This window comes from Bombina bombina, chromosome 4 (assembly GCF_027579735.1).
Source record: "Bombina bombina isolate aBomBom1 chromosome 4, aBomBom1.pri, whole genome shotgun sequence".
Taxonomy (NCBI): Eukaryota; Metazoa; Chordata; class Amphibia; order Anura; family Bombinatoridae; genus Bombina; species Bombina bombina.
The window spans coordinates 907,245,496-907,273,300 of NC_069502.1; the positions used below are offsets into that span (position 1 = coordinate 907,245,496).

Below are 27,805 nucleotides of genomic sequence, written 5' to 3' on the forward strand. Positions count from 1 at the left end.
TTATCCATTACAGCCGTTAATTGTTGCATAGTAAGGAGTATTGGCGCGCTAGATGTACTAGGGGCCTCCTGAGTGGGCAAGACTCGTGTAGACGAAGGAGGGAATGATGCAGTACCATGCTTACTCCCCTCACTTGAGGAATCATCTTGGGCATCATTGTCATTGTCACATAAATCACATTTATTTAAATGAATAGGAATTCTGGCTTCCCCACATTCAGAACACAGTCTATCTGGTAGTTCAGACATGTTAAACAGGCATAAACTTGATAACAAAGTACAAAAAACGTTTTAAAATAAAACCGTTACTGTCACTTTAAATTTTAAACTGAACACACTTTATTACTGCAAATGCGAAAAAACATGAAGGAATTGTTCAAAATTCACCAAATTTTCACCACAGTGTCTTAAAGCCTTAAAAGTATTGCACACCAAATTTGGAAGCTTTAACCCTTAAAATAACGGAACCGGAGCCGTTTTGAACTTTAACCCCTTTACAGTCCCTGGTATCTGCTTTGCTGAGACCCAACCAAGCCCCAAGGGGAATACGATACCAAATGACGCCTTCAGAAAGTCTTTTCTAAGTATCAGAGCTCCTCTCACATGCGACTGCATGCCATGCCTCTCAAAAACAAGTGCGCAACACCGGCGCGAAAATGAGGCTCTGCCTATGCTTTGGGAAAGCCCCTAAAGAATAAGGTGTCTAAAACAGTGCCTGCCGATATTATTATATCAAAATACCCAGATAAAATGATTCCTCAAGGCTAAATATGTGTTAATAATCAATCGATTTAGCCCAAAAAAAGTCTACAGTCTTAATAAGCCCTTTTTGAAGCCCTTATTTACAATCGTAATAAACATGGCTTACCGGATCCCAGAGGGAAAATGACAGCTTCCAGCATTACATCGTCTTGTTAGAATGTGTCATACCTCAAGCAGCAAGAGACTGCTCACTGTTCCCCCAACTGAAGTTAATTGCTCTCAACAGTCCTGTGTGGAACAGCCATGGATTTTAGTGACGGTTGCTAAAATCATTTTCCTCATACAAACAGAAATCTTCATCTCTTTTCTGTTTCTGAGTAAATAGTACATACCAGCACCATTTTAAAATAACAAACTCTTGATTGAATAATAAAAACTACAGTTAAACACTAAAAAACTCTAAGCCATCTCCGTGGAGATGTTGCCTGTACAACGGCAAAGAGAATGACTGGGGTAGGCGGAGCCTAGGAGGGATCATGTGACCAGCTTTGCTGGGCTCTTTGCCATTTCCTGTTGGGGAAGAGAATATCCCACAAGTAAGGATGACGCCGTGGACCGGACACACCTATGTTGGAGAAATAAAGCTTGTTGAAAAAAAAAATAAAAAAAAAATAAAACTCCAGTCCCATCTCGAAGAGTACTACCCTCCATTAGAGACTAAATCTTCTGACACTTCTCTACCAACCTCCTGTGACGAAAGGCAAAGAATGACTGGGATTATAAGGAAGTGGGGCAGGTATTTAAGCCTTTGGCTGGGGTGTCTTTGCCTCCTCCTGGTGGCCAGGTTCAGTATTTCCCACAAGCAAGGAATGCAGCTGTGAAATCTTCCCATATTAAGAAGGAAAAGTGTGTTTTTTCAATGTTTTCATCATATTTTAAAAAAAAATATAGTAAATTATATGACATGATAAAAATAATGGTATCTTTAGAAAGACCATTTAATGATGAGAAAAATGATATATAATATGTGTGGGTACAGTAAATGAGTAAGAGCTAAACACAAACACTGCAAAAATGTAAAAACAGCCCTGGTCCTTAACGGTAAGAAAATTGAAAAATGGTCGGGTCACAAAGGGGTTAAAGTCTCTTTACGTTTCAATAAAAAAAATTGTGATCTTCAGATAATTACGTAGTTATTGAATGTTTTTTCATAGACAAAACTTACTGTCAAACAACTTACGGTTGGTGGGTTTGAATTCTCTTGAAGTGATAGCAAGGTCATTCTGGCTGCTAAGTTTTCAGCAATTTTCTTAGTTCTACCTTCTCCCTTTCCATACTTTTCCCCATCAATTAGAGCTTGTGCTGTAAATCTACAAGATAAAAAACAGGCATTTAACAGGCTTAATAAAGGGACATAAAAATGCAAAAATAAAATGATCTAATGGGTTGGAGTATGTTTTTATTGCACCCATTGCTTGCTCATCAGATAACACACCTTAATATAATTCATGTCAGGTTAATGCACATGAAGAATTAGTGCACTCGTGTCGGGTTTATGTGTGCAAAACCAGACAGGAGTAAACAGTCTAGTCAAAATTAAACTTTCACGATTCAGATAGAGCATGCAATTTTAAGCAACTTTCTAATTTACTCCTATTATCAATTTTTCTTCCATCTCTTGGTATCTATATTTAAAAAAGCTGCCATTAAATCTTAGGAGCCGAACCATTTTTGGTTAAGAACCTGGGTAGCACTTGCTGATTGGTGGATAAATGTAGCCATCCAATCAGCAAGCGCTACCCTGCTGCTGAGCCAAAAATGGGCCAGCCCTTAAGCTTATATTCCAGCTTTTTTAAATAAAGATACCAAGAGAATGAAGAAAAATTGATAATAGTTGTTTAAAATTGCCTGGTCTATCTGAACCATGACAGTTTAATTTTGACTAGACTATCTCTTTAAACAACTTTCTAATTTACTTGTATCGTCAAATTTGCTTTGTTCTTTTGGTATTCTTTGTTGAAAGCTAAACCTAGGTAGACTCATGTGCTAATTTCTAAGCCCTTGAAGGCTGCCTCTTATCTGAATCCATTTGACAGTTATTCACTGCTAGAGGGCGTTCATGTGTGCCATATTGATGATAACGTGCTCAGTCTAGTGTAGTTATTTATGAGTCAGCACTGATTAGCTAAAATGCAAGTTTGTCAAAACAAGTAAAAAGTATATCAATAGAACAGTGTTGGTCATGCAAGCCTGGGAAATGGTAAATAAAAGGATTATCTATATTTTTAAACAATAACAATTCTGGAGTAGACTGTCCCTTTAAGGTGTGCTATATATTTATTAATTACAAAATATTTAAAAATAATAATGTAAATCATTATTATAGGTGTACTAAAACATTAAAAAAAAATAAAAAAATATTTATGTATATTTTTCATTAACAATAATTATTAATAATTATTATTTATTACATTTTTTACACTTAATATTTAAATAACACGCCTTAAGATAACTAATTCTTCATGTGTGCTAACCCGACACTTTGTTAGACCAACAGAGCGAAACCTAAAGCATGTTACATATATTTTACAATTTTACATTCCAATGTTCTTCACATATAATTTTTTTCATATATATACAGTATATATATATATATATACAGTATATATATATATATACAGTATATATATATATATATATATATATATATATATATATATATATATATATATATATATATATATATATATATATAAATAAATAAATATATAAAATGGGTAAAATCCTAGGATTACCTGGGTAAAACGGACATTACCCAAGCGGCTGTGGGTAAAGCCCGATGTATGATCATAAATCCCGAGTGCATGCGCTTCATCGAGTCACTGCATCAAACATACATAGCATGCACTGTAATTCCCCCATCTTCGCTATCCTTTTTGCCTCCGCCTGGGGGTTCAAGTGGGGCAAAGCCCCCCTTGTAAATCTCATTCCCCAAGGTTCACTTGCTGTTTATACTAGAGGATCAGCGGGGAGCCTTCCTTGAACCCCCCAGATGGAGGCAAAAGAAATATTCTAGATGGGGGAATTAAAGTACATCGGGCTTTACCCATAGCCGCTTACACACACACACATATACATATAACATAAATTATGCTTACCTGATAATTTTCTTTTCTTCAGATGGAAAGAGTCCACAGCTGCATTCAATACTTTTGGGAAATAAGAACCTGGCCACCAGGAGGACACTGAATGCGAAAACGGGAGGGTACAAAAGGAAGCCCATTCTGAGGGAACTAGGCCTGAAAAACCACAACCAAACCCCGCTTCAACCGAAGCCGGGAAAAAAAAACTAGAAAGGAAAAGGTCCCAAGGACACTGACCCACAGATATTCCAAAGGCCTAACTAGAGACCGCAAAAGCAGACTCACTGAGCCAGACTCACTGAGCCACCCAAAGGGTACAGCAAGAACCCATAAAGGAAAAACCCCTTTTAAAAGTAAGCCAAGCCCACAGAGACCCAAATGGGTCCTGAGAACAAGGTGAGACGACACCCAGACCAAACAGAACCACAAAGTGCAAAATCGGCATCTGCAAGGAGAAGAAACATCTCCCAACTATCGTGCAACAGCACCGAAAAAGACGGCTGAAGACGAAGTCCCCAAACCGTCAGAACCCAAAAAAACTGAGCAAACAGAAACAAAACGTGTAGCAAACCCAGAAGGTAAACAACTGAGTCCAGTAAGACACTGCTACCTGTAGGAAGACACGGAAGAAAATACTATCCGTAAGGAAAAAGCAGCCAAACAAAATAACAGATTGCCCAACCTCCGAGACAGAGGGCACACTCTAGGCAATCCCAGCCGCCCGATCTACTCACAGATCTCAAAAACGGAGAGAAGCACAGAACCTCAACAAAAAGGCCCACTGGCATCCCCAAGACCTGAGGATGAGCAACAGATCTCAGATCTACACCTAGCCGGACCAGCCCAAGCAACAGCAGAACTGAAAACAGGGGAACAAAAGAGACCCCCCAAAAACCAGCCCCCAAGAGGGCCGAAGAATGGACACGGCCATTCCCACACAGCTCGGGTGCCAACCCAAAAACTCCTTAGAGACAGTCAAACAGGTTGTAGACCAAATGAGATCTAGCAAAACCACCCAACTAAAGACTCAACGCGGAGCCAGCAACTCCCCAGATGGAAGGAACAACTCAAGGAGCAGACCGTTCCCCGAACAAGATAAAAAATTGGTTTCAAACTCCCGTACACGGGAGCGGCCCCTAAAATAGGAATCATACCTCTTAAAGGAGGACAACCAACCCCCTGAAAAGAGAGCATCAATAAGCACCTGCCCATAAGACCGGAGCCGTGGCCGACCCGAGAGAACTCAAGGCCACGCCACTAACGAACACAGTAAGAACCCTTCACAAAACCAACTTGTGAACACACATGCAAGGCACAATAGCTACAGCTGAACAACTGCAAATAGTCCGCTTGCTAGGCAGCAAAGACCACTATCAGGTTATATCAGTTGGAACCGTATCAACCAGCACAAGACGAGCCCCAAAGAGCCTCGGTTCTCAGGAAAACTGGCCAAGTTGTAAAACAGAACAGTCAAAACAAAGGCTAGGCCCAATTACCCTGGAAACTGGAGCACCCCAAACCAGCCCTAGGATCATAAAGGTCCAGTAACAACCCACAGCAGGAGCCACACGTGAAAGCGCAGAGTGAAACACTTGAAAACCAAAAGAACCAGGGCAGAAGGCCCATGCCCCACAATGTTTTCAACATTCCAGGAACTTAAATACCCCATCTGATATAGAAAAACAGACCCACAAGGGAAAAATTCAGATTATCCCAGATAACCAGAGCAAGATCCCTTGCAAGTCCCGACCCAAAGGTAAGAGACCACCCCCTTGCAGGAGCCGTTTCCAAGAACTAAAGGCCCTATAAAGACTCTAGAGTCTAACAGGCATCCAAAGAAAACCACAAATTCCAAGAACAAGGGGAACAGTGAGGACAAGTCACCCGAACAGAGTACAGCAAATCACCTCAAATACGAAATCAGGGGACAGAAAAACATGGGTAGAAATGCCACAATGGATGGCAATACCTGAACCATATGAGTGGAAAAGCCACTAGGACCTCTTCTACCCAAGAAGGTGATGCAGAACATTACCAACTCCGGGAAGGGATCCCTAAACGGAGCCCAGAGGCACCACACTGTCTAATGTCCCTAAAAAGGGAACAACTAACTCCAGAAGGGAAATCCAGGTCCCCCAGAAGGTGACCCGATCCACAAGGAGAAACGGACATAGTCTAAAATGGTCTCAATGAGAAGAGAAGAACTAAAGGAACAGGTCCCAGGAAGGACAATTCCCAGAGCCTCCGAATGGAAAAACTGTCCAGACCAGCGGAAAAAAGAACGCTAACCCTCCACCTTCCAACCACATGGGAAGGAATACTGTCCCGAGTACATCGGAAGCAACAGAGTGACGCAGCGAAAATTCACTGACCCAGTCACCAGATAAACGGCTATTAAGGACTGAAACAATCCCGTGAACCGCACGGACCCGCAAGTCCGCTCAAGAAAGCATAGCTGAAACTTGTAAAATAAAATAACAGGAAACACAAATAATATTGTGAGCACTCAGCGCCACAACCTGACGAGCCTGGAAGAACAGGCGCCACGCGACTGAGTACGCCGCAAGACCAAAGATCTGAACCCAAGCAAGACCAACCTGCAACCAGGGTCAAGCTGGCTAAATCCGCCCTCAGAGAGGGAGGAAGAAAAAACAGACAAACATGGGACGAACGTGTCCTGAATAAACTTCCGCAGAAGAAAAAAACGAGTATCGATCCAGAGTAAGTTCCCGAAGGAAACATCAAAGTAAAAAATAAAATTCATCCTAACCGGATAAAATTAAATGAGAAGTTAGTCAACGCTGATTGCTTGTGGAGTTGTTAATATGAGTCGGGATGGTTTCGCAGAAAGACTCTCCCTGCATCTCCGTACTCTCATCCAACTTTCATCCAAGCCCTCACTGAGAGACTGACAGGATTACTTAAAACTCCCGTCCCATGTCGAAGAGTACTACCCTCCATAAGAGACAAAAAACTTCTGACACTTCTCTGCCAACCTCCTGGGACGAAAGGCAAAGAATGACTGGGGGATGAGGGGAGAGGGAGGAGTATTTAAGCCTTTGGCTGGGGTGTCTTTGCCTCCTCCTCATTTCCTCAAAAGTAATGAATGCAGCTGTGGACTCTTATTATTTATGAAGAATTTTATATATATATATATATATATATATATATATACACAGTATATATATATATATATATATATATATATATATATATATATATACACACACATATATATATATATAAATACATATATATATATATATATATATATACACACACACACACACGGTATATACAGTATATATGTATATATATATGTGTGTGTGTGTATCTATACGAATATATATTCAGAGATATATACATAGATAAAAGTCCCTTAAAATGGCATGTTCTATCAGAACTGTGAAAGTTTAATGATATCTGAAGTAGAGCACAGGAGAAATATTAAGCTGATCCATAACTATGGTTATCAACTTGTTCTCACCCATTAGCTATTTTTTTCACCTGTGCTCTAGTTCAGATATCATGAAAATGTGGCCCATTGGTGTGCCCTGAGGACTGAAGATGAAAAACGCTGGCTTAATGTTTTTAAGGTGTTTAAGTTGGTGTTTTCACCTACATCCTAAGATGGGGTAGTCCACTGGAATCTCCCAAAAAGGACAATGTCTTTTTTCTTTTCTGGCAGAATTGATGCAACGTTCCAATGTAGTTTTCACACTGACACCAAAAAGAAACAAATACATGATATGAGAAGGTACAGGCAATGCATCAAAAAAATGCTCACATGGACAGTTATGTTAAAGGAATAGAAAAGACAAAATTAAACTTGCATGATTCAGATAGCGCATTTAATTTTAAACTCACTTCTATTTTCAAATGTGCTTTGTTCTATTGGTATCCCTTTCTATATAGTGGGAGCTAGCTGCTGATTGGTGCGTGCACAATTTGTCTCTTGTGATCGGCTAACTAGATGTGTTCAGCTAGCTCCCAGTAGTGCAATGCTGTTCTTTCAGCAAAGGATAGCAAGAGACTGAAGCAATTTTGATGATAAAAGTAAAATTAGAAAGTTGTTTTAAATTATATGCTCTATCCAAATCATGACAGTTTTTTTTGGGGGGGTTTCCTGTCCCTTTAAAGTCAAGAAACCCCTTTATCCACACTGCCTGGGACCAGAAAAGGTTTGGCAATTGGAATATTTGCATCTGAAATTGAACAGTTTGGAGAGGAGATGGAACCAAGTTCATACAGCAATATCTTATGTAATTTAGGCAATATATACATGTCATTATACAGTTAAAGGGACATTTAACACCTGATGAAAAATGCTAAAACCTACTTTTTCTTATTAATAAAAACAGAATTTATGCTTACCTGATAAATTACTTTCTCCAACGGTGTGTCCGGTCCACGGCGTCATCCTTACTTGTGGGAATATCTCTTCCCCAACAGGAAATGGCAAAGAGTCCCAGCAAAGCTGGCCATATAGTCCCTCCTAGGCTCCGCCCACCCCAGTCATTCGACCGACGGACAGGAGGAAAAAATAGGAGAAACCATATGGTACCGTGGTGACTGTACTTAGAGAAAATAATTCATCAGACCTGATTAAAAAACCAGGGCGGGCCGTGGACCGGACACACCGTTGGAGAAAGTAATTTATCAGGTAAGCATAAATTCTGTTTTCTCCAACATTGGTGTGTCCGGTCCACGGCGTCATCCTTACTTGTGGGAACCAATACCAAAGCTTTAGGACACGGATGAAGGGAGGGAGCAAATCAGGTTACCTAAACGGAAGGCACCACAGCTTGCAAAACCTTTCTCCCAAAAATAGCCTCCGAAGAAGCAAAAGTATCAAATTTGTAAAATTTGGCAAAAGTGTGCAGAGAAGACCAAGTCGCTGCCTTACATATCTGATCAACAGAAGCCTCGTTCTTGAAGGCCCATGTGGAAGCCACAGCCCTAGTGGAGTGAGCTGTGATTCTTTCAGGAGGCTGCCGTCCAGCAGTCTCGTAAGCCAATCGGATGATGCTTTTAAGCCAAAAGGAAAGAGAGGTAGAAGTAGCTTTTTGACCTCTCCTTTTACCAGAATAGACGACAAACAGAGAAGATGTTTATCTGAAATCTTTTGTAGCTTCTAAATAGAATTTTAGAGCACGGACTACGTCCAAATTGTGTAACAAACGTTCCTTCTTTGAAACTGGATTCGGACACAAAGAAGGTACAACTATCTCCTGGTTAATATTTTTGTTAGAAACAACCTTTGGAAGAAAACCAGGCTTAGTACGCAAAACCACCTTATCTGCATGGAACACCAGATAGGGCGGAGAACACTGCAGAGCAGATAACTCTGAAACTCTTCTAGCAGAAGAAATAGCAACCAAAAACAAAACTTTCCAAGATAACAACTTAATATCTATGGAATGTAGAGGTTCAAACGGAACCCCTTGAAGAACTGAAAGAACTAGATTTAAACTCCAGGGAGGAGTCAAAGGTCTGTAAACAGGCTTGATCCTAACCAGAGCCTGAACAAATGCTTGAACATCTGGCACAGCTGCCAGTCGTTTGTGTAGTAAGACAGATAAAGCAGAAATATGTCCCTTTAGAGAACTCGCAGATAATCCTTTATCCAAACCTTCTTGCAGAAAGGAAAGAATCTTAGGAATTTTTATCTTATTCCATGGGAATCCCTTGGATTCACACCAGCAGATATATCTTTTCCATATTTTATGGTAAATCTTTCTAGTTACCGGTTTTCTGGCCTGAACTAGAGTATCTATCACAGAATCTGAAAACCCACGCTTTGATAGAATCAAGCGTTCAATCTCCAAGCCGTCAGCTGGAGGGAGACCAGATTTGGATGTTCGAATGGACCCTGAACAAGAAGGTCCTGTCTCAAAGGTAGCTTCCATGGTGGAACCGATGACATATTCACTAGACATGTGCACCGCTAAAAAATTCGGTTCGTTTTCGGTTCGGATCGATTCGGACTTTTCGAATTTCGTTTCGGATCGAATCTGATTCGGCAAAATTTGAATAAATTCGTTTCGGATTTATTCGGATCCGAATAAATTCGTTTCGGATTTATTCGGATTCGGCTGAATTCGGTTCTATTCCGTTCCGAAATTCGGTATGTTTTTAGTACACTAACACCCATTTAGTACACTAAGTCACTAACACCCATAAACTACCTATGAACCACTAAACCGAGGCCCCCCCACATCGCAAACCCTATAATAACATTATTTAACCCCTAATCTGCCGATCGGATATCGCCGCCGCCTACATTATAGCTATTAACCCCTAATCTGCTGTCCCTAACACCGCCGACCCCTACATTATAGTTATTAACCCCTAATCTGCCTCCCCCAACGTCGCCGCAATCTAACTACAAGTATTAACCCCTAATCTGCCGACCCGATATCGCCGCCGCCTACATTATAGCTATTAACCCCTAATCTGCTGTCCCTAACACCGCCGACCCCTACATTATAGTTATTAACCCCTAATCTGCCTCCCCCAACGTCGCCGCAATCTAACTACAAGTATTAACCCCTAATCTGCCGACCCGATATCGCCGCCGCCTACATTATAGCTATTAACCCCTAATCTGCTGTCCCTAACACCGCCGACCCCTACATTATAGTTATTAACCCCTAATCTGCCTCCCCCAATGTCGCCGCAATCTAACTACAAGTATTAACCCCTAATCTGCCGACCCGATATCGCCGCCACTATAATAAATGTATTAACCCCTAAACCGCCGCACTCCCGCCTCGCAAACACTATAATACATTTTATTAACCCCTAATCTGCCCTCCCTAACATCGCCGCCACCTACCTACAATTATTAACCCCTAATCTCCCGCCCCCATCGTCGCCGCTACTATAATAAGGTTATTAACCCCTAAACCTAAGTCTAACCCTAACACTAACACCCCCTAACTTAAATATAATTTAAATAAAACGAAATAAGTTTACTATAGTTAAATAAATAATTCCTATTTAAAACTAAATACTTACCTGTAAAATAAACCCTAAGATAGCTGCAATATAACTAATAGTTACATTGTAGCTATTTTAGGATTTATTTTTATTTTACAGGCAACTTTGTATTTATTTTAACTAGGTACAATAGTTATTAAATAGTTATTAACTATTTAATAACTACCTAGCTAAAATAAATACAAATTTACCTGTAAAATAAATCCTAACCTAAGTTACACTAACACCTAACACTACACTATCATTAAATTAACTAAATAAATGAATCATATTTAAAACAAAATACTTACCTGTAAAATAAACCCTAAAATAGCTGCAATATAACTAATAGTTACATTGTAGCTATTTTAGCATTTATATTTATTTTACAGGCAACTTTGTATTTATTTTAACTAGGTACAAAAGCTATTAAATAGTTATTGACTAATTAATAGCTACCTAGTTAAAATAATTACAAAATTACCTGTAAAATAAATCCTAACCTAAGTTACAATTAAACCTAACACTACACTGTCATTAAATAAATTAACTACAAGTACCTACAATTATCTACAATTAAATAAACTAAAGTACAAACCCCCCCCACTAAATTACAAAAAAAAAAAACACTAAATTACAAAAAATAAAAAAATATTACAAGAATTTTAAACTAATTACACCTAATCTAAGCCCCCTAATAAAATAACAAAGCCCCCCAAAATAAAAAAAATGCCCTACCCTATACTAAATTACAAAAGTTAACAGCTCTATTACCTTACCAGCCCTGAACAGGGCCCTTTGCGGGGCATGCCCCAAAGAAAACAGCTCTTTTGCCTGTAAAAAAAAAAACACAATCCCCCCCCCCACATTACAACCCACCACCCACATACCCCTACTCTAACCCAAACCCCCCTTAAATAAACCTAACACTACCCCCCTGAAGATCTCCCTACCTTGAGTCGTGTTCACCCAGCCGGGCCGAAGTCTTCATCCGATGGGGCAGAAGAGGACATCCAGACCGGCAGAAGTCTTCATCCAAGCTGGGCAAGAAGAGGTCTTCCATCCATCATACAAGTACCAAAATACAAACAAACACTAAATTACAAAAAATAATAAAATATTACAATAATTTTAAACTAATTACACCTAATCTAAGCCCCCTACTAGCTATTAATATAGCTTCAATATAACTAATAGTTACATTGTAGCTATTTTAGGATTTATATTTATTTTACAGGCAACTTTGTATTTATTTTAACTAGGTACAATAGCTATTAAATAGTTAATAACTATTTAATAACTACCTAGCTAAAATAAATACAAATTTACCTGTAAAATAAATCATAACCTAAGTTACAATTACACCTAACACTACACTATCATTAAATTAACTAAATAAATGAATCCTATATAAAACTAAAGACTTACCTGTAAAATAAACCCTAATATAGCTGCAATATAACTAATAGTTACATTGTAGCTATTTTAGCATTTATATTTATTGTACAGGCAACTTTGTATTTATTTTAACTAGGTACAATAGCTATTAAATAGATATTTACTGTTTAATAGCTACCTAGTTAAAATAATTACAAAATTACCTGTAAAATAAATCCTAACCTAAGTTACAATTAAACCTAACACTACACTATCATTAAATAAATTAACTACAAGTACCTACAATTAAATACAATTAAAAAACTAAACTAAAGTACAAACCCCCCCCCCACTAAATTACAAAAAATAAAAAAATATTACAAGAATTTTAAACTAATTACACCTATTCTAAGCCCCCTAATAAAATAACAAAGCCCCCCAAAATAAAAAAAATGCCCTACCCTATACTAAATTACAAAAGTTAACAGCTCTATTACCTTACCAGCCCTGAACAGGGCCTTTTGCGGGGCATGCCCCAAAGAAAACAGCTCTTTTGCCTGTAAAAAAAAACACAATCCCCCCCCCCCACATTACAACCCACCACCCACATACCCCTACTCTAACCCAAACCCCCCTTAAATAAACCTAACACTACCCCCCTGAAGATCTCCCTACCTTGAGTCGTGTTCACCCAGCCGGGCCGAAGTCTTCATCCGATGGGGCAGAAGAGGACATCCAGACCGGCAGAAGTCTTCATCCAAGCGGGGCAAGAAGAGGTCTTCCATCCATCAGAAAAGTACAAAAAAACAAACAAACACTAAATTAGCAAAAATAATAAAATATTGCAATAATTTTAAACTAATTACACCTAATCTAAGCCCCCTACTAGCTATTAATATAGCTACAATATAACTAATAGTTACATTGTAGCTATTTTAGGATTTATATTTATTTTACAGGCAACTTTGTATTTATTTTAACTAGGTACAATAGCTATTAAATAGTTAATAACTATTTAATAACTACCTAGCTAAAATAAATACAAATTTACCTGTAAAATAAACCCTAACCTAAGTTACAATTACACCTAACACTACACTGTCATTAAATTAACTAAATAAATGAATCCTATATAAAACTAAATACTTACCTGTAAAATAAACCCTAATATAGCTACAATATAACTAATAGTTACATTGTAGCTATTTTAGCATTTATATTTATTTTACAGGCAACTTTGTATTTATTTTAACTAGGTACAATAGCTATTAAATAGTTATTGACTAATTAATAGCTACCTAGTTAAAATAATTACAAAATTACCTGTAAAATAAATCCTAACCTAAGTTACTATTAAACCTAACACTACACTATCATTAAATAAATTAACTACAAGTACCTACAATTAAATACAATGAAATAAACTAAACTAAAGTTCAAAAAAACCAAACACTAAATTACAAAAAATAAAAAAAATTACAAGAATTTTAAACTAATTACACCTAATCTAAGCCCCCTAATAAAATAACAAAGCCCCCCAAAATAAAAAAATGCCCTACCCTATACTAAATTACAAAAGTAATCAGCTCTATTACCTTACCAGCCCTTAAAAGGGCCTTTTGCGGGGGCATGCCCCAAAGAAAACAGCTCTTTTGCCTGTAAAAAAAAACACAATACCCCCCCCCACATTACAACCCACCACCCACATACCCCTACTCTAACCCAAACCCCCCTTAAATAAACCTAACACTACCCCCCTGAAGATCTCTCTACCGTGTCTTCACCCAGCGGGCCGAAGTCTTCATCCGATGGGGCAGAAGAGGACATCCAGACCGGCAGAAGTCTTCATCCAAGCGGGGCAAGAAGAGGTCTTCCATCCATCAGAAGTCTTGATCCAGGCGGCATCTTCTCTGTTCATCCATCCGGAGCGGAGCGGCAGCATCCTGAAGACATCCCACGCAGAGCATCCTCTTCTTTCTTGATCCGACGACTAGGTGACTGTACCTTTAAGTGACGTAATCCAAGATGGCGTCCCTTGAATTCCGATTGGCTGATAGGATTCTATCAGCCAATCGGAATTAAGGTAGGAAAAATCTGATTGGCTGATTCAATCAGCCAATCAGATTCAAGTTCAATCCGATTGGCTGATCCAATCAGCCAATCAGATTGAGCTCGCATTCTATTGGCTGATCGGAACAGCCAATAGAATGCGAGGTCAATCTGATTGGCTGATTCCATCAGCCAATCGGATTGAACTTGAATCTGATTGGCTGATTAAATCAGCCAATCAGATTTTTCCTACCTTAATTCCGATTGGCTGATAGAATCCTATCAGCCAATCGGAATTCAAGGGACGCCATCTTGGATGACGTCACTTAAAGGTACAGTCACCTAGTCGTCGGATCAAGAAAGAAGAGGATGCTCTGCGTGGGATGTCTTCAGGATGCTGCCGCTCCGCTCCGGATGGATGAACAGAGAAGATGCCGCCTGGATCAAGACTTCTGATGGATGGAAGACCTCTTCTTGCCCCGCTTGGATGAAGACTTCTGCCGGTCTGGATGTCCTCTTCTGCCCGATCGGATGAAGACTTCGGCCCGCTGGGTGAAGACACGGTAGAGAGATCTTCAGGGGGGTAGTGTTAGGTTTATTTAAGGGGGGTTTGGGTTAGAGTAGGGGTATGTGGGTGGTGGGTTGTAATGTGGGGGGGGGTATTGTGTTTTTTTTTACAGGCAAAAGAGCTGTTTTCTTTGGGGCATGCCCCGCAAAAGGCCCTGTTCAGGGCTGGTAAGGTAATAGAGCTGATTACTTTTGTAATTTAGTATAGGGTAGGGCATTTTTTTATTTTGGGGGGCTTTGTTATTTTATTAGGGGGCTTAGATTAGGTGTAATTAGTTTAAAATTCTTGTAATTTTTTTTATTTTTTGTAATTTAGTGTTTGGTTTTTTTGTACTTTAGTTTAGTTTATTTCATTGTATTTAATTGTAGGTACTTGTAGTTAATTTATTTAATGATAGTGTAGTGTTAGGTTTAATAGTAACTTAGGTTAGGATTTATTTTACAGGTAATTTTGTAATTATTTTAACTAGGTAGCTATTAATTAGTCAATAACTATTTAATAGCTATTGTACCTAGTTAAAATAAATACAAAGTTGCCTGTAAAATAAATATAAATGCTAAAATAGCTACAATGTAACTATTAGTTATATTGTAGCTATATTAGGGTTTATTTTACAGGTAAGTATTTAGTTTTATATAGGATTCATTTATTTAGTTAATTTAATGACAGTGTAGTGTTAGGTGTAATTGTAACTTAGGTTAGGGTTTATTTTACAGGTAAATTTGTATTTATTTTAGCTAGGTAGTTATTAAATAGTTATTAACTATTTAATAGCTATTGTACCTAGTTAAAATAAATACAAAGTTGCCTGTAAAATAAATATAAATCCTAAAATAGCTACAATGTAACTATTAGTTATATTGTAGCTATATTAATAGCTAGTAGGGGGCTTAGATTAGGTGTAATTAGTTTAAAATTATTGTAATATTTTATTATTTTTGCTAATTTAGTGTTTGTTTGTTTTTTTGTACTTTTCTGATGGATGGAAGACCTCTTCTTGCCCCGCTTGGATGAAGACTTCTGCCGGTCTGGATGTCCTCTTCTGCCCCATCGGATGAAGACTTCGGCCCGGCTGGGTGAACACGACTGAAGGTAGGGAGATCTTCAGGGGGGTAGTGTTAGGTTTATTTAAGGGGGGTTTGGGTTAGAGTAGGGGTATGTGGGTGGTGGGTTGTAATGTGGGGGGGGGGTATTGTGTTTTTTTTTACAGGCAAAAGAGCTGTTTTCTTTGGGGCATGCCCCGCAAAAGGCCCTGTTCAGGGCTGGTAAGGTAATAGAGCTGTTAACTTTTGTAATTTAGTATAGGGTAGGGCATTTTTTTTATTTTGGGGGGCGTTGTTATTTTATTAGGGGGCTTAGATTAGGTGTAATTAGTTTAAAATTCTTGTAATATTTTTTTATTTTTTGTAATTTAGTGGGGGGGTTTTTGTACTTTAGTTTTGTTTTTTTAATTGTAGATAATTGTAGGTACTTGTAGTTAATTTATTTAATGATAGTGTAGTGTTAGGTTTAATTGTAACTTAGGTTAGGATTTATTTTACAGGTAATTTTGTAATTATTTTAACTAGGTAGCTATTAAATAGTCAATATCTATTTAATAGCTATTGAACCTAGTTAAAATGAATACAAAGTTGCCTGTACAATAAATATAAATGCTAAAATAGCTACAATGTAACTATTAGTTATATTGCAGCTATATTAGGGTTTATTTTACAGGTAAGTCTTTAGTTTTATATAGGATTCATTTATTTAGTTAATTTAATGATAGTGTAGTGTTAGGTGTAATTGTAACTTAGGTTATGATTTATTTTACAGGTAAATTTGTATTTATTTTAGCTAGGTAGTTATTAAATAGTTATTAACTATTTAATAACTATTGTACCTAGTTAAAATAAATACAAAGTTGCCTGTAAAATACATATAAATCCTAAAATAGCTACAATGTAACTATTAGTTATATTGAAGCTATATTAATAGCTAGTAGGGGGCTTAGATTAGGTGTAATTAGTTTAAAATTATTGTAATATTTTATTATTTTTGGTAATTTAGTGTTTGTTTGTATTTTGGTACTTGTATGATGGATGGAAGACCTCTTCTTGCCCCGCTTGGATGAAGACTTCTGCCGGTCTGGATGTCCTCTTCTGCCCCATCGGATGAAGACTTCGGCCCGGCTGGGTAAACACAACTCAAGGTAGGGAGATCTTCAGGGGGGTAGTGTTAGGTTTATTTAAGGGGGGTTTGGGTTAGAGTAGGGGTATGTGGGTGGTGGGTTGTAATGTGGGGGGGGGATTGTGTTTTTTTTTTACAGGCAAAAGAGCTGTTTTCTTTGGGGCATGCCCCGCAAAAGGCCCTGTTCAGGGCTGGTAAGGTAATAGAGCTGTTAACTTTTGTAATTTAGTATAGGGTAGGGCATTTTTTTTTATTTTGGGGGGCTTTGTTATTTTATTAGGGGGCTTAGATTAGGTGTAATTAGTTTAAAATTCTTGTAATATTTTTTTATTTTTTGTAATTTAGTGGGGGGGTTTTTGTACTTTAGTTTTGTTTTTTTAATTGTAGATAATTGTAGGTACTTGTAGTTAATTTATTTAATGATAGTGTAGTGTTAGGTTTAATTGTAACTTAGGTTAGGATTTATTTTACAGGTAATTTTGTAATTATTTTAACTAGGTAGCTATTAAATAGTCAATATCTATTTAATAGCTATTGAACCTAGTTAAAATGAATACAAAGTTGCCTGTACAATAAATATAAATGCTAAAATAGCTACAATGTAACTATTAGTTATATTGCAGCTATATTAGGGTTTATTTTACAGGTAAGTCTTTAGTTTTATATAGGATTCATTTATTTAGTTAATTTAATGATAGTGTAGTGTTAGGTGTAATTGTAACTTAGGTTATGATTTATTTTACAGGTAAATTTGTATTTATTTTAGCTAGGTAGTTATTAAATAGTTATTAACTATTTAATAACTATTGTACCTAGTTAAAATAAATACAAAGTTGCCTGTAAAATACATATAAATCCTAAAATAGCTACAATGTAACTATTAGTTATATTGAAGCTATATTAATAGCTAGTAGGGGGCTTAGATTAGGTGTAATTAGTTTAAAATTATTGTAATATTTTATTATTTTTGGTAATTTAGTGTTTGTTTGTATTTTGGTACTTGTATGATGGATGGAAGACCTCTTCTTGCCCCGCTTGGATGAAGACTTCTGCCGGTCTGGATGTCCTCTTCTGCCCCATCGGATGAAGACTTCGGCCCGGCTGGGTAAACACAACTCAAGGTAGGGAGATCTTCAGGGGGGTAGTGTTAGGTTTATTTAAGGGGGGTTTGGGTTAGAGTAGGGGTATGTGGGTGGTGGGTTGTAATGTGGGGGGGGGATTGTGTTTTTTTTTTACAGGCAAAAGAGCTGTTTTCTTTGGGGCATGCCCCGCAAAAGGCCCTGTTCAGGGCTGGTAAGGTAATAGAGCTGTTAACTTTTGTAATTTAGTATAGGGTAGGGCATTTTTTTTTATTTTGGGGGGCTTTGTTATTTTATTAGGGGGCTTAGATTAGGTGTAATTAGTTTAAAATTCTTGTAATATTTTTTTATTTTTTGTAATTTAGTGTTTGTTTTTTTTTGTAATTTAGTGGGGGGGTTTTGTACTTTAGTTTATTTAATTGTAGATAATTGTAGGTACTTGTAGTTAATTTATTTAATGACAGTGTAGTGTTAGGTTTAATTGTAACTTAGGTTAGGATTTATTTTACAGGTAATTTTGTAATTATTTTAACTAGGTAGCTATTAATTAGTCAATAACTATTTAATAGCTATTGTACCTAGTTAAAATAAATACAAAGTTGTCTGTAAAATAAATATAAATGCTAAAATAGCTACAATGTAACTATTAGTTATATTGCAGCTATTTTAGGGTTTATTTTACAGGTAAGTATTTTGTTTTAAATATGATTCATTTATTTAGTTAATTTAATGATAGTGTAGTGTTAGGTGTTAGTGTAACTTAGGTTAGGATTTATTTTACAGGTAAATTTGTATTTATTTTAGCTAGGTAGTTATTAAATAGTTATTAACTATTTAATAACTATTGTACCTGGTTAAAATAAATACAAAGTTGCCTGTAAAATAAAAATAAATCCTAAAATAGCTACAATGTAACTATTAGTTATATTGCAGCTATCTTAGGGTTTATTTTACAGGTAAGTATTTAGTTTTAAATAGGAATTATTTATTTAACTATAGTAAACTTATTTCGTTTTATTTAAATTATATTTAAGTTAGGGGTGTTAGTGTTAGGGTTAGACTTAGGTTTAGGGGTTAATAACCTTATTATAGTAGCGGCGACGATGGGGGCGGGAGATTAGGGGTTAATAATTGTAGGTAGGTGGCGGCGATGTTAGGGAGGGCAGATTAGGGGTTAATAAAATGTATTATAGTGTTTGCGAGGCGGGAGTGCGGCGGTTTAGGGGTTAATACATTTATTATAGTGGCGGCGATTTGCGGTCGGCAGATTAGGGGTTAATACTTGTAGTTAGATTGTGGCGACGTTGGGGGGAGGCAGATTAGGGGTTAATAACTATAATGTAGGGGTCGGCGGTGTTAGGGACAGCAGATTAGGGGTTAATAGCTATAATGTAGGCGGCGGCGATATCGGGTCGGCAGATTAGGGGTTAATACTTGTAGTTAGATTGCGGCGACGTTGGGGGGGCAGATTAGGGGTTAATAACTATAATGTAGGGGTCGGCGGTGTTGGGGACAGCAGATTAGGGGTTAATAGTTATAATGTAGGCGGCGGCGATATCGGGTCGGCAGATTAGGGGTTAATACTTGTAGTTAGATTGCGGCGACGTTGGGGGAGGCAGATTAGGGGTTAATAACTATAATGTAGGGGTCGGCGGTGTTAGGGACAGCAGATTAGGGGTTAATAGCTATAATGTAGGTGGCGGCGATATTCGGTCGGCAGATTAGGGGTTAATAAAATAATGCAGGTGTCAGCGATAGCGGAGGCAGCAGATTAGGGGTTAATAAGTGTTAGATTAGGGGTGTTTAGAGACTCGGGGTACATGTTAGGGTGTTAGGTGCAGACTTAGTGTTTCCCCATAGGAAACAATGGGGCTGCGGTGTTAGTTTTTTTTTTCAGCCGAAACTCCCATTGTTTCCTATGGGGAAATGCCGAATCTTAACAAGCTAATTCGGATTTATTCGGAGATACGGAAGCTATTTCGGATTCATTCGGTAGATTCGGAAGTATTTTAATTCGGAAATCCGAATCGATCCGAATCTCCGAATTTACCGAATTTACAGAATTTCCGAATTAATCCGAAACAAACCGCACATGTCTAATATTCACCAGGTCTGCATACCAAGTCCTGCGTGGCCACGCAGGAGCTATCAAGATCACCGAGGCCCTCTCCTGTTTGATCCTGGCTACCAGCCTGGGAATGAGAGGAAACGGTGGAAACACATAAGCTAGGTTGAAGGTCCAAGGTGCTACTAGTGCATCCACTAGAGTCGCCTTGGGATCCCTGGATCTGGACCCGTAGCAAGGAACCTTGAAGTTCTGACGAGACGCCATCAGATCCATGTCTGGAATGCCCCATAGTTGAGTCAACTGGGCAAAGATCTCCGGGTGGAGTTCCCACTCCCCCGGATGGAATGTCTGACGACTCAGATAATCCGCTTCCCAGTTTTCCACACCTGGGATGTGGATCGCAGATAGATGGCAGGAGTGATCCTCCGCCCATTGTATTATTTTGGTCACTTCTTTCATCGCCAGGGAACTCCTTGTTCCCCCCTGATGATTGATATACGCAACAGTCGTCATGTTGTCTGATTGGAATCTTATGAATCTGGCCTTTGCAAGCTGAGGCCAAGCCCTGAGAGCATTGAATATCGCTCTTAGTTCCAGAATGTTTATCGGGAGAAGAGACTCTTCCCGAGACCATAGTCCCTGAGCTTTCAGGGATTCCCAGACCGCGCCCCAGCCCACTAGACTGGCGTCGGTCGTGACAATGACCCACTCTGGTCTGCGGAAGCTCATTCCCTGGGATAGATGGCCCAGGGTTAGCCACCAACGGAGTGAATCTCTGGTCTTCTGATCTACTTGAATCACTGGAGACAAGTCTGTATAGTCCCCATTCCACTGTTTCAGCATGCACAGTTGTCCATTGCTGCAACCATCAACCCTACTACTTCCATGCACTGAGCTATGGAAGGACGTGGAACAGAATGAAGAACTTGACAAGCGCTTAGAAGTTTTGACTTTCTGACATCTGTCAGAAAAATCCTCATTTCTAAGGAATCTATTATTGTTCCCAAGAAGGGAACTCTTGTTGACGGAGACAGAGAACTTTTTTCTATGTTCACCTTCCATCCGTGAGATCTGAGAAAGGCCAGAACGATGTCTGTATGAGCCTTTGCTTTTGAAAGTGACGACGCTTGTATTAGAATGTCGTCCAAGTATGGTACTACTGCAATGCCCCTCGGTCTTAGAACCGCTAGAAGGGACCCGAGTACCTTTGTGAAAATCCTTGGAGCAGTGGCTAATCCGAATGGGAGGGCCACAAACTGGTAATGTTTGTCCAGAAAGGCGAACCTTAGGAACTGATGATGTTCTTTGTGGATAGGAATATGTAGGTACGCATCCTTTAGATCCACGGTAGTCATAAATTGACCTTCCTGGATAGTGGGTAGAATCGTTCGAATGGTTTCCATTTTGAACGATGGTACCCTGAGAAATTTGTTTAGGATCTTTAAATCCAGAATTGGTCTGAAGGTTCCCTCTTTTTTGGGAACTACGAACAGATTTGAGTAAAAACCCATTCCTTGTTCCGTCATTGGAACTGGGTGTATCACTCCCATCTTTAACAGGTCTTCTACACAATGTAAGAACGCCTGTCTCTTTATTTGGTTTGAGGATAAGTGAGACATGTGGAACCTTCCCCTTGGGGGTAGTTCCTTGAATTCCAGAAGATAACCCTGAGAAACTATTTCTAGCGTCCAGGGATCCTGAACATCTCTTGCCCAAGCCTGAGCAAAGAGAGAGAGTCTGCCCCCCACTAGATCCGGTCCCGGATCGGGGGCTACTCCTTCATGCTGTTTTGTTAGCGGTAGCAGGCTTCTTGGCCTGCTTACCCTTGTTCCAGCCTTGCATCGGTTTCCAGGCTGGTTTGGACTGTGAGGCATTACCCTCTTGCTTAGAGGATGCAGAATTAGAGGCCGGTCCGTTCCTGAAATTACGAAAGGAATGAAAATTAGACTTATTCTTGGCCTTGAAAGGCCTATCTTGTGGGAGGGCGTGGCCCTTTCCCCCAGTGATGTCTGAGATAATCTCTTTCAATTCTGGTCCAAAGAGAGTTTTACCCTTGAAAGGGATGTTAAGCAATTTTGTCTTGGATGATACATCCGCTGACCAAGACTTTAGCCAAAGCGCTCTGCGCGCCACAATTGCAAACCCTGAATTTTTCGCCGCTAATCTAGCTAATTGCAAAGCGGCATCTAAAATAAAAGAGTTAGCCAACTTAAGTGCGTGAACTCTGTCCATAACTTCCTCATATGGAGTCTCTCTACTGAGCGACTTTTCTAGTTCCTCGAACCAGAACCACGCTGCTGTAGTGACAGGAACAATGCACGAAATGGGTTGTAGAAGGTAACCTTGCTGTACAAAAATCTTTGAAAGCACAACTATCCTCGATAGGAATAGTAGTGCGCTTGTTTAGAGTAGAAACTGCCCCCTCGACCTTAGGGACTGTCTGCCATAAGTCCTTTCTGGGGTCGACCATAGGAAATAATTTCTTAAATATAGGAGGGGGAACAAAAGGTATGCCGGGCTTCTCCCACTCCTTATTCACTATGTCCGCCACCCGCTTGGGTATAGAAAAAGCGTCGGGGTGCACCGGAACCTCTAGGAACTTGTCCATCTTGCATAATTTTTCTGGAATGACCAAGTTGTCACAATCATCCAGAGTAGATAACACCTCCTTAAGCAGTGCGCGGAGATGTTCTAATTTAAATTTAAATGTCACAACATCAGGTTCAGCCTGTTGAGAAATTTTTCCTGAATCTGAAATTTCCCCATCTGACAAAACCTCCCTCATGGCCCCTTCAGATTGGTGTGAGGGTATGACAGAACAATTATCATCAGCGCCCTCCTGCTCTTCAGTGTTTAAAACAGAGCAATCGCGCTTTCTCTGATATGCAGGCATTTTGGATAAAATATTTGCTATGGAGTTATCCATTACAGCCGTCAATTGTTGCATGGTAATAAGCATTGGCGCGCTAGAAGTACTAGGGGCCTCCTGCGTGGGCAAAACTGGTATAGACACAGAAGGAGATGATGTAGAACCATGTCTACTCCCTTCATCTGATGAATCATCTTGGGCAACTTCATTATCTGTGACAGTATGGTCCTTACATTGTTTGGACGCTATGGCACAATTATCACACAATTTTGAAGGGGGAGACACATTGACTTTCATACATATAGAACATAGCTTATCTGAAGGCACAGACATGTTAAACAGGCTTAAACTTGTCAATAAAGCACAAAAACCGTTTTAAAACAAAACCGTTACTGTCTCTTTAAATTTTAAACAGAGCACACTTTATTACTGAATATGTGAAAAAATATGAAGGAATTGTTCAAAATTTACTAAAATTTCACCACAGTGTCTTAAAGCATTAAAAGTATTGCACACCAATTTTCAGAGCTTTAACCCTTAAAATAACGAAACCGGAGCCGGTTACAGATTTAACCCCTATACAGTCCCAGCTACAGCCTTTGCTGTGACTTTACCAAGCCCAGAGGGGAATACGATACCAAATGACGCCTTCTAGGAACTTTTCCAACTACTTTCAGGTCCTCACACATGCATCTGCATGTCTTGCTCTCAAAAACAACTGCGCAGTAATGGCGCGAAAATGAGGCTCAGCCTACAACTGGGAAGGCCCTTCCTGACTGGAAAAAGTGTCTAACATAGTGCCTGACGTTAAAAAACGTTCCCCAAGTTTATAAGTGTGAATTATCAGCATAAACATGTATAAAATGTCCAAATAAAGCAATCGATTTAGCCCATAAAAGTGTCTACCAGTTTTATAGCCCATATTAAGCCCTTTATTCTGTTTGAGACTAAGAAAATGGCTTACCGGTCCCCATGAGGGGAAATGACAGCCTTCCAGCATTACACAGTCTTGTTAGAAATATGGCTAGTCATACCTTAAGCAGAAAAGTCTGCTAACTGTTTCCCCCAACTGAAGTTACTTCATCTCAACAGTCCTATGTGGAAACAGCAATCGATTTTAGTTACTGTCTGCTAAAATCATCTTCCTCTCACAAACAGAAATCTTCATCTTTTCTGTTTCAGAGTAAATAGTACATACCAGCACTATTTTAAAATAACAAACTCTTGATAGTAGAATAAAAAAACTACAACTAAACACCACATACTCTTAACCATCTCCGTGGAGATGTTGCCTGTGCAACGGCAAAGAGAATGACTGGGGTGGGCGGAGCCTAGGAGGGACTATATGGCCAGCTTTGCTGGGACTCTTTGCCATTTCCTGTTGGGGAAGAGATATTCCCACAAGTAAGGATGACGCCGTGGACCGGACACACCAATGTTGGAGAAAATAAAATAATCACTGCTGTCTATTTTATCTGTTCCTCTTACCCCAAACTGTTGACAAAGATTGTTTTGAAGTACAGTGTTGATCCAGTGCTTGATTCTACTATGTAAGCTGCCATATTGTAATGTACCTTACAGGGGCACAGCAGTCACATGACACACACAGCATATTATTTGTTGCACATACTTAGAGAATCACATATGTTTTCAGTGTGTGAGCTGCATTGTCTGAAGATACTTATTTTTTTGTCACTCACAGTATAAATGTATTAGCTTTCCCCATCTAATACACATATTATGCATAACAATTTAAATAAAATTCTTTATAAGCACTGTTTATGTTTTTAACACCCCCCCCCCACAGTTTTACTCTTCAAACTGCCCTTAAGTTTTATGCTCTAAACAAAAGTCGTTTCCAGTGAACTTCAGGCACTATTGTCATAAATCATTTGTAAGCTCCATGAGGGAGAGAGGGAGGGGGAGGCTCTCAGGCACGCTGGATATACTGATATACTCCATGCAGAAGATTTTTGCTTCTTATGACCTCTCCTGCTTATGTACCAGCTAATGTGATCAGTTAGTAATGATCATCTGGTTTTATTTAGCAGTGGGATCTGCTCTTGTCACACCCTCTGCCAAGACACAGTCACTAGAGCAGAACTCTGTGTGTGATTATCAGAGGGTGTGACAGGAGCAGATCACACTGGTAAATAAAACAGACAATCATTACTAACTGATCACATTAGCTGGTACATAAGCAGGAGAGATCACAAGAAGCAGAAATCTGCTCTGCACGGAGTATATCAGTATATCCAGCGTGTCTGACTCTGAGAGCCTCCCTCTCTCCCTCACGGAGCTTCAGCTTACAAATGATTTACGACAATAGTGCCTGCCCTGAAGCCGTGCACTGGAAACGGCTTTTGCTTAGAGCATAAAACTTGTGGGCAGTTTGAAGAGCAAAACTGGGGGGGCGTTAAAAACATAAACAGTTCTTATAAAGCATTTTATTTCAATTATACTGCATAATATGTGTGTTAGATAGAGAAAGCTAATACATTTATACTGTGAGTGACACATAAATATGTATGTTTAGAGGCTGCAGCTCACGCAGCAGCCAGATGTTATTCTCTAAGTAATATGCTGTGTGTGTCATGTGACAGCATAATGAGCATGTGACTGCTGTGCCCCTGAAACGCACGTTACAACATGGCAGCTTAGATAGGAAATTAAGCACTGGATCAACATTGTACTTCAAAGCAATTTCCTTCAACAGTTTGGGGTAAGAGGAACAAATAAAATTGAAACAGTGATTATTTTATTTTTACTAATAAGAAAATGTAGGTTTAAGGGATTATTAATACATGTAACCTAAAGTTAGTTGTATATCATTTTTAATATTTTTTGCATACATCGTACCATCAGAAAAATAATAGTTCTTGTTTAAAATAAAGAAATGATTTGCATTTTAAAACACAAAAAACTTAAATTATCCTTACCTGATAATTATCCTTACCTGATAATTTTCAGGTGGAAAGAGTCCACAGCTGCATTCATTACTTTTGGGAATTAAGAAACTGGCCACCAGGAGGAGGCAAAGACCCCAGCCAAAGGCTTAAATACTCCTCCCACTTCCCTCATCCCCCAGTCATTCTGCCAAGGAACAAGGAACAGTAGAAGAAACATCAGGGTGAAAAGACAGCTGCATTTATTACTTTTGGGAAAACAATACCCAATCTATAGAGGACACTGAATGCAAAAACGTGAGGGTACAAGAGGCGGCCCATTCTGAGGGCACCAGGCCTGAAAACCCCTACCCAACAAAATCCTGCTTCGTCCGAAGCCGAGAACAACTTTGAAAAAAAGGAAAAGGCCCAAGGACACTGACCCGCAGATAGTCCACAGCCTTGCTAGAGACCGCAGGAACTAGAATCAACTGGGTCAACATCCTCCAAGAGACACCGTCCCCAGCAGTCGGTCTCCAAACAACACACCCCTTACTAAAGAAAGGTAACAAACTACCGTATTCTTCCACAAAGAAGAAAAGGCACAGAGAAAACATGATTGTTCTTGTAAAGCACGGCTAATCCCCATTAAGGGACTCAAGACACTGCTCATTTTATCAACCTCGAAAGGAGGAAAGGCTAAGTAGTCCTCGCTGGGGATTGAACTTGCAACCCTCGGTTTGCTACAGTGCAGAGTAGCCACAGTGCATTAGTATGCTGAGCTAGCTTCCAGCTAGCATAAGGAACTCCAGAAAAAAACCTAAAAAAAGGGCACAAGGAGTCCTAAATAAAAACACAGAGCAAAAACCCAAAAAACCGGGTCAGGCTAACCCAACCAGTCTCATAAAAACAAGGGGAGGCAACGCCCAGAGCCCAGAAATACAGAAACCATGGGATAAGACTGGGAGTCTGAAACAGAGAGAGGATCTTCCCCTAACACAGTGCAACCACACTCTAGAAAGCAACTGAAGACGAAGGTCCCCAAGTCGCAAAAAGGTAGCTCCCTCAGAATACCGAAATATTCAGAACGAAACCTCGTGTCGCAAGCTCAGATAGGTCTGATGAACAACACCTGAAGCAAAAACACTGCACGCTGCAGTCATCTAAAAATGACTCTGAAACATAAATACTTGAAGGGCAAGTAGAAAGCAGCTGAAGATAGGATCCTTCAGATTCAGATCCAGTGGATAACGTCGCAGGTTATCTAAGAGCCGCCAGTCCTTCAAACAAATCTTGAACGTGGAGAAAGGAGAAACTTCAAAAAGGCTTACTGTACCTTGAATGCTCCGAGGACGAAATAGCAGATCAACAGATCTCAGATCCTGCTCCAACACCTGACCAGCCCAAGCGACAGACATGTCTGATAGACAGGGGGATAGAAAGACCCCAACCACCAAGCCCACAGGGAATGGAAGAAAAAAGGGGGGACTCACCCAGCCCAACAGAGCTCAGGTGCCAACCCAATCCGCTCCTCTAAAATAAGGCACTCCCAAGGAGAACTCCCTAGGACCTGGAACAGAGAAAAGTGCAATAGATCCATAGGAGGACCTGTCACAACTCTCTTAGACAGTCTCTACATAGAGAGACCAAATTCCAGCAGGTGGAACAGAGCCCACAGAGCAGCAGATGCTGCCCCTTACAGAAATAAGCCACCTGAACCAACCTCCTACACACAGGGCAGGACAAGGATCCTCCAGAGAGAGAAAACCACAACTCATAAGGAAGATAAACTATCCCCTCCAAAAGGAAGGGCACAGATAAGAACAGCATACACGTCCACAAGACATGAAGATATAGTATGATCAAAACACGGGCCAAATGAAAAATCAAAGTGTATCAAAGAAGGAGTCCACCAA

The 27,805-nt window shown here is 39.4% G+C and overlaps 1 protein-coding gene across 1 annotated transcript in view; it reads right to left on the reverse strand.

The window, feature by feature from the left end:
* The window catches only part of EIF2AK2 (eukaryotic translation initiation factor 2 alpha kinase 2), a 517,665-nt gene that overhangs the window by 453,474 nt on the left and 36,386 nt on the right, over positions 1-27,805 (reverse strand). Inside the window, exons 4-5 of the mRNA XM_053712508.1 lie at positions 7,467-7,564; positions 1,942-2,071 (exon numbers count right to left, since the gene is read on the reverse strand). Of these exons, the coding sequence (XP_053568483.1) occupies positions 1,942-2,071; positions 7,467-7,564 (228 nt within the window). The remainder of the gene's footprint in view (positions 1-1,941; positions 2,072-7,466; positions 7,565-27,805) is intronic.